The 13,118-nt window shown below is 42.7% G+C and overlaps 1 protein-coding gene across 5 annotated transcripts in view; it reads left to right on the top strand.

Annotated features, from left to right (window-relative positions):
* LOC128692964 (uncharacterized) overlaps positions 1–11,028 on the top strand; it is an 18,128-nt gene extending 7,100 nt beyond the window's left edge. For 3 of the 5 annotated variants that reach the window (XM_070092027.1, XM_070092026.1, XM_070092028.1), the window contains exons 2-7: positions 1–135; positions 1,529–1,779; positions 1,892–2,049; positions 4,497–4,656; positions 6,233–6,430; positions 7,228–8,712. The exon at positions 1–135 is cut by the window's left edge and continues 2,216 nt beyond it. In XM_070092027.1, the coding sequence (XP_069948128.1) occupies positions 1–135; positions 1,529–1,779; positions 1,892–2,049; positions 4,497–4,656; positions 6,233–6,430; positions 7,228–7,252 (927 nt within the window). In that variant the 3' untranslated portion in view covers positions 7,253–8,712. Of the gene's footprint in view, positions 136–1,528; positions 1,780–1,891; positions 2,050–4,496; positions 4,657–6,232; positions 6,431–7,227; positions 8,713–10,546 lie in introns of those variants that run through there. The other 2 variants (XM_070092029.1, XM_053782358.2) reach the window with 2 other exon arrangements.
* Positions 11,029–13,118: the final 2,090 nt, after the last annotated feature.

Raw genomic sequence — 13,118 nt, 5'->3', positions numbered from 1 at the left:
TTAGAAAAGTACGCAGAAGAACTGGTGGATTTACTAAAAAATGCAAAATTGAAGGAAGCTCAGTGGCTGAACCTGGTAATGGAGACCAGGTGTAACGACAAGATGGCCGCCCTCATTGCTCAGCAAATTATATCGGTAAGTTCTTTGCAAATATTTCACTATTTTGAGTTTTGAGAGCAGTATAGTCAACACCAATTTGCCAAAATTATTTGGTTTTTAATTCTTGTATTTTATTTTCATACAATAATTTGAGGGTCTCTAAAAACGCCATTGTTACCAATACCAATAAAAGGTTCGTTGTAATTGAAGGTGGTTTACCTGGAGTTTACCTGGAGAGAGTTTCGGGGGTCAACGCATGCCTTTGCTGGTTGGTTTGAAACTTTCAACAGCGGTACATTGTGTTCAGACAGGTTTTGATTGATATTAAGTATTGAACTCTGCAAGGCCCAGAAGTTGCAGAGATTGGTGGATGAATTTGGTAGGGTCCAGGTGTGCAAAAGAAGAAAATTAAAGGTGAATACAGGAAAGAGTAAGGTTATGAGGATAACAAAAAGATTAGGTGATGAAAGATTGGATATCAGATTGGAGGGAGAGAGTATGGAGGAGGTGAACGTATTCAGATATTTGGGAGTGGACGTGTCAGCGGATGGGTCTATGAAAGATGAGGTGAATCATAGAATTGATGAGGGAAAAAGAGTGAGTGGTGCACTTAGGAGTCTGTGGAGACAAAGAACTTTGTCCTTGGAGGCAAAGAGGGGAATGTATGAGAGTATAGTTTTACCAACGCTCTTATATGGGTGTGAAGCGTGGGTGATGAATGTTGCAGCGAGGAGAAGGCTGGAGGCAGTGGAGATGTCATGTCTGAGGGCAATGTGTGGTGTGAATATAATGCAGAGAATTCGTAGTTTGGAAGTTAGGAGGAGGTGCGGGATTACCAAAACTGTTGTCCAGAGGGCTGAGGAAGGGTTGTTGAGGTGGTTCGGACATGTAGAGAGAATGGAGCGAAACAGAATGACTTCAAGAGTGTATCAGTCTGTAGTGGAAGGAAGGCGGGGTAGGGGTCGGCCTAGGAAAGGTTGGAGGGAGGGGGTAAAGGAGGTTTTGTGTGCGAGGGGCTTGGACTTCCAGTAGGCATGCGTGAGCGTGTTTGATAGGAGTGAATGGAGACAAATGGTTTTTAATACTTGACGTGCTGTTGGAGTGTGAGCAAAGTAACATTTATGAAGGGATTCAGGGAAACCGGCAGGCCGGACTTGAGTCCTGGAGATGGGAAGTACAGTGCCTGCACTCTGAAGGAGGGGTGTTAATGTTGCAGTTTAAAAACTGTAGTGTAAAGCACCCTTCTGGCAAGACAGTGATGGAGTGAATGATGGTGAAAGTTTTTCCTTTTCGGGCCACCCTTCCTTGGTGGGAATCGGCCAGTGTGATAATAAAAAAAAATAAATATATATATATATATATATATATATATATATATATATATATATATATATATATATATATATATATATATAAATGTTTTCTTCAGCAGCTTGTAGTTCGTGATGGTCACACTGGAGCAGCACTCAAGATGTTTGATTATTTGGAACCTAATGTTCCTGTACAAATAATCCTGGAAAATGAGGTTCGTTACATCCCCCAACTGCATGAACTTCTGGAAAATCTTTCTGGAAGAAAGTGCTGTGTTCAGCTTTTTGTCAAGCACCAGTTTAAGCACAGTCAATATGGTACCTCTGATAGCATCCTTCAGTGCCTGACCAACGCAACAGGAAATTCAGGGTTAGAATAATTGCCTTTACTCTTGTTAATAATGCTATTTCGTGTATGTTACCATTAAAAAAATATTCACTAATTTTAATTTCCAAAAAGGTGTAAAGTACTGTAATTTCAGATGCACAGTGTCACACTTCACAGGAAATTTGCAGAGTCTGGCAGTGATTCCCGAGACCATAACTTTCCTACGCCTCACTCTAATTAACAATGAACATGCTGAGGTTATTTGCAATGGGCTAAATGACTTGGTCAAGAAGCAAAAACTTGATTATCTGGGTGAGTATTATGGACACTGCCAACGAGTACATTAAGTACTTTGCTAACCTATATATTTTTTTAAATTATTATTATTACGTGCTTATTCAATGTACGAATACAATACAAAGTCACTTTCATTAATCTATAGATTTAATCAGTTAACTGTGTACTGTAGTTGTTGATTTGGAACAAAAAAAAAATCAACCAAGATTCTCTTGAACGAGGCTTCTCTAGTCAGTTTACCTGGAGAGAGTTCCGGGGGTCAACGCCCCCGCGGCCCGGTCTGTGACCAGGCCTCCTGGTGGATCAGAGCCTGATCAACCAGGCTGTTACTGCTGGCTGCACGCAAACCAACGTACAAGCCACAGCCCGTCTGGTCAGGAACCGACTTTAGGTGCTTGTCCAGTGCCAGCTTGAAGACTGCCAGGGGTCTGTTGGTAATCCCCCTTATGTATGCTGGGAGGCAGTTGAACAGTCTCGGGCCCCTGACACTTATTGTACTGTCTCTTAACATGCTAGTGACACCCCTGCTTTTCATTGGGGGGATGTTGCATCGTCTGCCAAGTCTTTTGCTTTCGTAGTGAGTGATTTTCGTGTGCAAGTTCGGTACTAGTCCCTCTAGGATTTTCCAGGTGTATATAATCATGTATCTCTCCCGCCTGCGTTCCAGGGAATACAGGTTTAGAAACCTCAAGCGCTCCCAGTAATTGAGGTGTTTTATCTCCGTTATGCGTGCCGTGAAGGTTCTCTGTACATTTTCTAGGTCAGCAATTTCACCTGCCTTGAAAGGTGTTGTTAGTGTGCAGCAATATTCCAGCCTAGATAGAACAAGTGACCTGAAGAGTGTCATCATGGGCTTGGCCTCCCTAGTTTTGAAGGTTCTCGTTATCCATCCTGTCATTTTTCTAGCAGATGCGATTGATACAATGTTATGGTCCTTGAAGGTGAGATCCTCCGACATGATCGCTCCCAGGTCTTTGACGTTGGTGTTTCGCTCTATTTTGTGGCCAGAATTTGTTTTGTAATCTGATGAAGATTTAATTCCCTCGTGTTTACCATATCTGAGTAATTGAAATTTCTCATCGTTGAACTTCATATTGTTTTCTGCAGCCCACTGAAAGATTTGGTTGATGTCCGCCTGGAGCCTTGCAGTGTCTGCAGTGGAAGACACTGTCATGCAGATTCGGGTGTCATCTGCAAAGGAAGACACGGTGCTGTGGCTGACATCCTTGTCTATGTCGGATATGAGGATGAGGAACAAGATGGGAGCGAGTACTGTGCCTTGTGGAACAGAGCTTTTCACCTTAGCTGCCTCGGACTTTACTCTGTTGACGACTACTCTCTGTGTTCTGTTAGTGAGGAAATTATAGATCCATCGACAGACTTTTCCTGTTATTCCTTTAGCACGCATTTTGTGCGCTATTACGCCATGGTCACACTTGTCGAAGGCTTTTGCAAAGTCTGTATATATTACATCTGCATTTTTTTGTCTTCTAGTGCATCTAGGACCTTGTCGTAGTGATCCAATAGTTGAGACAGACAGGAGCGACCTGTTCTAAATCCATGTTGCCCTGGGTTGTGTAACTGATGGGTTTCTAGATGGGTGGTGATCTTGCTTCTTAGGACCCTTTCAAAGATTTTTACGATATGGGATGTTAGTGCTATCGGTCTGTAGTTCTTTGCTGTTGCTTTACTGCCCCCTTTGTGGAGTGGGGCTATGTCTGTTGTTTTTAGTAACTGGGACGACCCCCGTGTCCATGCTCTCTCTCCATAGAATGGAAAAGGCTCGTGATAGGGGCTTCTTGCAGTTCTTGATGAACACGGAGTTCCATGAGTCTGGTCCTGGGGCAGAGTGCATGGGCAGGTCATTTATCGCCTGTTCGAAGTCATTTGGCGTCAGGATAACATCGGATAGGCTTGTGTTAACCAAATTCTGTGGCTCTCTCATAAAAAATTCATTTTGCTGCTCCTCTACGACTCGATTGCCAAAACCTGCTCTTTACTGTGGCCTTCCTACATATAATTTTTTTCCTACTTGAATTCATTCTTGAAAACCGTCTTAGATATTTTCTTGTTTTATTTATAACAAATTTATTGCTCAGTGGTAGTGGAATATTTACAAATTTATTTACTTGATTATGTATAGACACCCAAATCGGCACTTATAGAAGGCTAGGCTATGCATCGCCAGCTGGTTAGGCTAGGCATCGCCAGCTGGTTAGGCTATGCATCGCCAGCTGGTTAGGCTGTGCATCGCCAGCTGGTTAGGCTAAGTTTTGCCTGCTAGCTAGGCTATGCATTACCATCTGGTTAGGCTAGGCATCGCCACCTGGTTAGGTTAGGCATCGCCCACTGGCTAGGCTATGCATCACCAGCTGGTTAAGCTAGGTAATGCCAACTGGCTAGGCTCTACATAATCTGACTTAAAAAATCTAGTTATACCGTGTGTGTGTAAATTACTTCAGGTGTGCACGTGATGGAAGGAGTGTCTTCCGATGGTTTAAAAGCCCTGCCAATAGTGAATGACAAAAAATTGGAGTGTTGCACACTGTGGTTGTCTGACGTGAGGGATGACCAGGTGGACAAGGCTTGTGGCGTGATCCGTGCACTCCTGACACCACAAGCGTAAGTAATTTAAATTTACAAGTAATCCTAGAACGCTAATGTGTGGTGGTGGTGCGTTGTTTTCAATAACGGGGTGGCAGTGGTGTGTTTCGGTGTGATGTGCATTCACTTTTCCTGCCATTCTTCTGTCAAGAACTGTGCTTTTGTGTCTCTCTTCCTCTGGGCCCTTCGCATCTCTGACTATTTCTCGACTCTTGAAATTTGCGTTTTTCGCAGCTCCTTTTCCCACCTTGCCTATGCCCTCGATATCATGAACTCTGCATGAAAGAATATAAAAAAGACAATACCGCGACTGGAACAATACATGTATAACTTGCACATAGGAGACTGAAAGTTATGACGACGTTTCAGTCCGACTTGGACTATTAACTAGTAACACAGTCGTCATGAGTTTGTCTGCTGTGTGCTGGCTGTTAGTATATAAACTGCCTGCTTTCTTCTATCCCAGAATCATTTCTTCCATGACATCTGTTCTTTGCCTTTCTGCAGTTCTAATCTACAAAAACCTTACTAACATCCTCTCTCTCCTTTAGATATCAGACTAGTTATCATCCTCATCATCCTGCTGTTCTCTCCAGTACTTAGGTGAAACCGGCTGCTCCCTTTCTGACAGACTTAGAGAGCACAAAAGATATGCTTGCCTTTTCGACTCTAACAGTACTTTTTTCTGCCATGTCTGAAATCACATCACAGCCTTCTATTACTACTACAACCATCACCACCGCCACCACCACCACAGCCACCACCACCACAGCCACCACCACCACCGCCACCACCACCACCGCCACCACCACCACCGCCACCACCACCACCGCCACCACCACCACCGCCACCACCACCACAGCCACCACCACCACAGCCACCACCACCACCGCCACCACCACCACAGCCACCACCACCACAGCCACCACCACCACCGCCACCACCACCACAGCCACCACCACCACAGCCACCACCACCACAGCCACCACCACCACAGCCACCACCACCACAGCCACCACCACCACAGCCACCACCACCACAGCCACCACCACCACAGCCACCACCACCACAGCCACCACCACCACAGCCACCACCACCACAGCCACCACCACCACAGCCACCACCACCACCACCACTATTACTACCATTATTCCCTTCCCCCGATTCCTACCATACTGTCTTCCAGCTCTCTTTACTTTTCTCACTCCAATTGTGACTTAAACAATGGTCTAGGACGGTTCGTAACATCATCATAACGTTCCCTCTCCTAAGTGTGGTATTTGATGAACACCTACTCTCTCTCTCTCTCTCTCTCTCTCTCTCTCTCTCTCTCTCTCTCTCTCTCTCTCTCTCTCTCTCTCTCTCTCTCTCTCTCTCTCTCTCTCTCTCTCTCTCTATCTATCTATCTATCTATCAATCTATTTCTCTCTCGCTATATATATATATATATATATATATATATATATATATATATATATATATATATATATATATATATATATATATATATATATATATATATATATATCACAGTATCACAAATAACAGTTCTTAATTGAAAAGTTTACTACAGCTACCATGACTTGTTCCACAGGAAGTACAAAAGTATTATGTTTCCACGAAGCAGAATCAGTTTTGACAAGTGTAAGTATCTGGTGAGAAGCCTAGCACAGCAGGGGGTGAAGGTGAAGAACAAGGGTGGAATACGCCTCTCCTCGCCTGACACTGACAAGAACAAACTGGAGCAACTTAAACAGCTGGCTAAGAGGGAGCTTCACTGTGAATTTTACTGGTTAGTAGGAAAGAGTTATCATGTTTTAAAATAAATGCAAAGTATAGACGTGTGAATGGTTCATTACCTTTGTAAATTGTTCAGCTATCAAAACTTTGCGGCCCAGTCCCTGGACCCCCTGTAATCTTTTTGACTATCGCCTACAGGATGGGTATGGGTTACATAATACATATATTAAACTAATAAGGACCATGGTTCGACGCCCCGTCCATTCTTGTTTAATCACAATTTAAAATGAAAATAACAAAAATATAATGAACACATGTCATTGCTCAGTAATAACCCAGAAGAGGGTCGAAATATACAGACCTATTAACCTCCTCAGTTTCTGTCTCCCTGTGGGTTATTATTGATCATGCTTTAAAATCTTCACTCTTGCAGTATGTAGAGTATGTGTTACTCAGTTGCAGTATGTGGTGCTCAGCTCTTGCCTGTTTACATATAAGTGTATATATCCAATAAGATCACAGTAAACAGGTGATATCAAAATATGCAAAACAACCACCGTGAAAGAATAGTTCCTTGATAATGTGAGAAGTCACGAAAGCGCTTGGAATTTCACTATTCTTTCACAATGGTTGTTTTGCATAAGTGTATATGTATTGTACACCAGAAGCAGTCTATGCCATAGTAAGTAAGTAAGTTTATTCAGGTATACACAAATACAGTTACACAGATTATCATACATAGCAGCATATGTGTAGAGAACCTGGGATAACCCAAAAATGTCAGACAGAGTGACTTATTTCCATTGGGGTCCTGAGAATTTGTCTAACTTTATGCACCTCTTATTACAGTAGTGGCGAGTCAAGTATGTGGTGAAGAGTAAGGGCCACTGCAGAGTATCATCAGGAACTTGGCGTTTCTACTACTGGATCCAAATATCGTACTAGCGACAACAGAAGAAACAGGTTGCAGAACAAGTCTTCATAGGAACATTGTTTCGCTGTATCGACTTCTTTGTGTGTAGCATCTGAGTATCTTTATTATAGACGTTTCGCCATCCAGTGGCTTTATCGATACAAATTCAAGAACACAGAAGACAGTAGAACTATATACAAAAGATGAGGTAATCAGTCCCTCAGCCGTAGAGTTGGAGAAGAGTACTATAGTTTTGAATAGTTTGAAACCCAGGCATGAATATTTCCGCTTATGTACTGGCATCAGACGAGGGACGTGTAGCGGACAGACATTGTCACTGGTAGGCGGGATTTCCCATTGGAAGTAGGTCATACCTAAGGGACGGGCCAGTAGTAGTTAAGAAAGTTGTGGAAATGTCTTCTGAACCAGGAGTCCATGATGTTGCAGTGTCTGACAAGTTGTACATGTGTGTTGTAAAGATGAATTGGTAAAGCTCTACGCAAAGTGAAACGTTGTCTCAATAAAAGGCTGAAAGGTTAATGGGCTTGAATAAAGGCCTGTTGACTACTCCAAGGGTCATTAAGGTTACGTGTATCCAGTCACAAGTATTTTGATTATTAAAATAAGGATTTAAGTGAACTTTCCTCATTGTGTATGTGAAAGCTTGTGTAACGTATCTTCTCATTACTGTTTAGTTGTCTTAAATGATCTTGTGATGTCGAGGCCACAACTTTGACATTGTGATATCAAGGGCCACAAACTTTGATATTGTGATATCAATGCCAGCTGTATAATCCTACGGGTTTAGCGCTTCCTCCTTGATTATAATAATAAATATCAAGGCCACACATTGTATCGAGTGATCTTGTGATATGAAGGCTATGATTAATCTTATAATATCAAGGCTATGACAAATCTTGCGATATCAAGGCTACTACTGATCAAACACTATAACACTTATATTTTCAAAGAAAAAAAAACTCTTAAGGACTCATTGAACAAGTCATCATTTGAACAAGACCCGAATTATACTGTTGAAAGATCAAATTAACACGGCGTCTAGTTTCAGATAGTGGCTTATTATTAAGCAGTAGAAAGAAGGCTTACCAGTCATAGTATTATTATGGAGAAGCACTGAACCCCATTAAGAGTTGTAGAGCACCTGAAGAATGTAAGGTTCCTTCAGAGACAAGGGTAGCTCCTGTTCCCTGGATTAAGAGAACTTCACCAGCATCGAGGCGCCCTCTAGTGGGTTGCCATCAGCAGTATACTTTGTTCCTGCACTGGAAAAATTTTGTTCTTTAAATTTTAGTGCACGTTTATACAATAAAATGGTAAACATTCGATGTATTTCCCACACACTGACGACTGTATTAAATAATAATAATAATAATAATAATAATAATAATAATAATAATAATCTTTATCTCCCCCAATAGAAATAAGTCACTTTGCCTGACTTCTGGGTTATCCTAGGTTCCTTACACATGTGCTGCTATGTATGATAATCTCTGCAACTGTATTTGTGTATACCCGAATAAACTTACTTACTTAATAAGTACATGTACAAGGTATACAGGCCTAGCTGACATCAATGACACACTAATATATAGAGAGCCCCTTGTTATGCAGGACATTTCGAGTAAATTAGGCCAATTTTGTCCTCAGGATGCGACCCACACCAGTCCACTAACACCCAGGTACCTGTTTTACTGAAGGGTGAACATGAACAGCAGGTGACTTGTGGAAACATGTCCTAATGTATTCAAGCCGTACCGGGGATCGAACCCCGGACCTCAGTGTATCTAAACAGTATCTATAAATGTAGCCAGAGACAGGAAGAAAAATAGGTTCAATATAATAATGAAATAAGAATCTATAATGCTGCTTTGTAATAATACATTCAGTGAATACTTAATCTGGGTAATGTTAGAGTATGATGAAGACACTATCTAGTATGATAGAGACACTATCTAGTATGATGGAGACGTATGTGAGGGACACCATCTGGTCTCCAGCAGTATGAAGGACACAATCTAGTGTGATGAAGTATGACGGAGACAATCTAGTATGATGGAGACACTCTAGTGTCAGGGAGACACCACCTAATGTGATGGAGTATGATAGCGACACCATCTAGTGTGATGGAGTATGACAGACACCATCTAGTGTGATGGAGTATGATAGCGGCACCATCTAGTGTGATGGAGTATAATAGTGACACCATCTAGTGTGATGGAGTATGATAGCGACACCATCTAGTGTGATGGAGTATAATAGTGACACCATCTAGTGTGATGGAGTATGATAGCGACACCTGTGGAAAAATTTCCTCCAGGAGGGGGGTATCAGCCCCCTTCAGCCCTTTCAGCCCCTTCAGCCCCTTTCAGCCCTGAGGGGCCAAACCCTCTCAGAAGGGGCAAGCATCTTGTTTACTGCTACAGTGAGTAATTGATCACAGATGCTATGCGACGTAGTCAAGTGACCTCTGCTCCTTGCAGCGGTGTTGCAAAGTGTATTTTTATAAGAGACAGTACATCTCTTACTTAGCAGGACAATTAAGGAAAATCCTGCTCCCACTTTATTACCATAGTAAAGATAGTGTACATTGTTGTCTATGCTTAAGACAGCAAGAAACAAACATTCTGCTTTGCTTCATCGAGGAGGTGACAAGGATGCAAGGTACTAGGTCAGCGTTTTTTTTTTTTGTGTGTATCAGGGGCAGTGACGGCATGGAGGGCTGTGGCGTCTTGCAGACTATCTTTGACTCTAGGGAGAGTGACACTGACGCCAGGATAACTAGCAAAGAACACTGATCTGTGCGTTAGTGTGAACAAAGTGTCTCAAACACAATAAACATAAGAGAAGTGTGATCAGCTTCTCTTGTGATACATTGTGAACAATAAAGACAAATCTTGTGGAACATAGTGTACCAGTGTGCGTTTCCTAGACAATGGAAGACGTGGACATCCAAGGACACTTCAGCTTCTATCAAGTCACCGATACCTGTCGAAGGTGTTGAGAACACCATAGCTCACGCTACAAGAGCAAGGTATGTTACGAATTTCTTGTAGATCGGGGGACTGCGCAGTTCTTGAGTTGCAAGGAGTTTGTAATCAACCTATAGTCGGCAGTAAGGTGTGGACTTTTGAGTCCAAACAAGTACGTACATCGTCAGCCACCAGTGTATGAAATATGCTGACATAACACCCCCTAAGGGTAATTTATAACTTACAAATTATATTTTTTTGACAGCCCATGTTGAGATGGTTTCGACAGCTTCTAGACCTCGTCTGCAGGGGCGGCTGTGTAGACGATTTGCTGTCATTTATCAGCTAAGTGTTTCCTATATTTATATATATATATATATATTACACATAGCTGGTAAGGCCAATATCTTCAACAACACCATCTAGTGTGATGGAGTATGATAGCAACACCATCTAGTGTGATGGAGTATGATAGCGACACCTTCTAGTGTGATGGAGTATAATAGTGACACCATCTAGTGTGATGGAGTATGATAGTGACACCATCTAGTGTGATGGAGTATGATAGCGACACCATCTAGTGTGATGGAGTATGATAGCGGCACCATCTAGTGTGATGGAGTATTACAGACACCATCTATTGTGATGGGATATTACAGACACCCTCTAGTGTGATTGAGTATGATAGCGACACCATCTAGTGTGACAGAGTATAACAGACACCATCTAGTGTGATGGAGTATGATAGTGACACCATCTAGTGTGATGGAGTATGACAGACACCATCTAGTGTGATGGAGTATGATAGCGACACCATCTAGTGTGATGGAGTATGACAGGCACCATCTAGTGTGATGGAGTATGATAGCGACACCATCTAGTGTGATGGAGTATGATAGCGACACCATCTAGTGTGATGGAGTATGATAGCGACACCATCTAGTGTGATGGAGTATGACAGACACCATCTAGTGTGATGGAGTATGATAGCGACACCATCTAGTGTGATGGAGTATGATAGCGACACCATCTAGTGTGATGGAGTATGATAGCGACACCATCTAGTGTGACGGAGTATGACAGACACCATCTAGTGTGATGGAGTATGATAGCGACACCATCTAGTGTGATGGAGTATGATAGCGACACCATCTAGTGTGATGGAGTATGATAGCGACACCATCTAGTGTGATGGAGTATGATAGCGACACCATCTAGTGTGATGGAGTATGACAGACACCATCTAGTGTGATGGAGTATGATAGCGACACCATCTAGTGTGATGGAGTATGACATACACCATCTAGTGTCATGGAGTATAATAGCGACACCATCTAGTGTGATGGAGTATGTTAGCGACACCATCTAGTGTGATGGAGTATGACAGACACCCTCTAGTGTGATGGAGTATGATAGTGACACCATCTAGTGTGATGGAGTATGACAGACACCATCTAGTGTGATGGAGTATGATAGCGACACCATCTAGTGTGATGGAGTATGATAGTGACACCATCTAGTGTGATGGAGTATGATAGCAACACCATCTAGTGTGATGGAGTATGACAGACACCATCTAGCGTGATGGAGTATGATAGTGACACCATCTAGTGTGATGGAGTATGACAGACACCATCTAGTGTGATGGAGTATAATAGCGACACCATCTAGTGTGATGGAGTATGACAGGCACCATCTAGTGTGATGGAGTATGATAGCGACACCATCTAGTGTGATGGAGTATGACAGACACCATCTAGTGTGATGGAGTATAATAGCGACACCATCTAGTGTGACGGAGTATGACAGACACCATCTTGTGTGATGGAGTATGATAGCGACACCATCTAGTGTGATGGAGTATGACAGACACCATCTAGTGTGATGGAGTATGATAGCGACACCATCTAGTGTGATGGAGTATAATAGTGACACCATCTAGTGTGATGGAGTATGATAGCGACACCATCTAGTGTGATGGAGTATAATAGTGACACCATCTAGTGTGATGGAGTATGATAGCGACACCATCTAGTGTGATGGAGTATGATAGCGACACCATCTAGTGTGATGGAGTATTACAGACACCATCTAGTGTGATGGAGTATTACAGACACCATCTAGTGTGATGGAGTATGATAGCGACACCATCTAGTGTGACGGAGTATAACAGACACCATCTAGTGTGATGAAGTATGATAGCGACACCATCTAGTGTGATGGAGTATGACAGACACCATCTAGTGTGATGGAGTATAATAGCGACACCATCTAGTGTGATGGAGTATGATAGCGACACCATCTAGTGTGATGAAGTATGATAGCGACACCATCTAGTGTGGTGGAGTATGACAGACACCATCTAGTGTGATGGAGTGTGATAACGACACCATCTAGTGTGATGGAGTATGATAGCGACACCATCTAGTGTGATGGAGTATGATAGCGACACCATCTAGTGTGATGGAGTATGATAGCGACACCATCTAGTGTGATGGAGTATGATAGCGACACCATCTAGTGTGATGGAGTATGACAGACACCATCTAGTGTGATGGAGTATGATAGCGACACCATCTAGTGTGATGGAGTATGACAGACACCATCTAGTGTCATGGAGTATAATAGCGACACCGTCTAGTGTGATGGAGTACGATAGCGACACCATCTAGTGTGACGGAGTATGACAGACACCCTCTAGTGTGATGGAGTATGATAGCGACACCATCTAGTGTGATGGAGTATGACAGACACCATCTAGTGTGATGGAATATGATAGCGACACCATCTAGTGTGATGGAGTATGATAGCGAAACCATCTAGTGTGATGGAGTATG

Source organism: Cherax quadricarinatus, chromosome 38 (genome assembly GCF_038502225.1).
Source record: "Cherax quadricarinatus isolate ZL_2023a chromosome 38, ASM3850222v1, whole genome shotgun sequence".
Classification (NCBI taxonomy): Eukaryota; Metazoa; Arthropoda; class Malacostraca; order Decapoda; family Parastacidae; genus Cherax; species Cherax quadricarinatus.
Note: the sequence above shows the minus strand (reverse complement) of the source record. Positions and strands in the feature narration are given on the sequence as shown.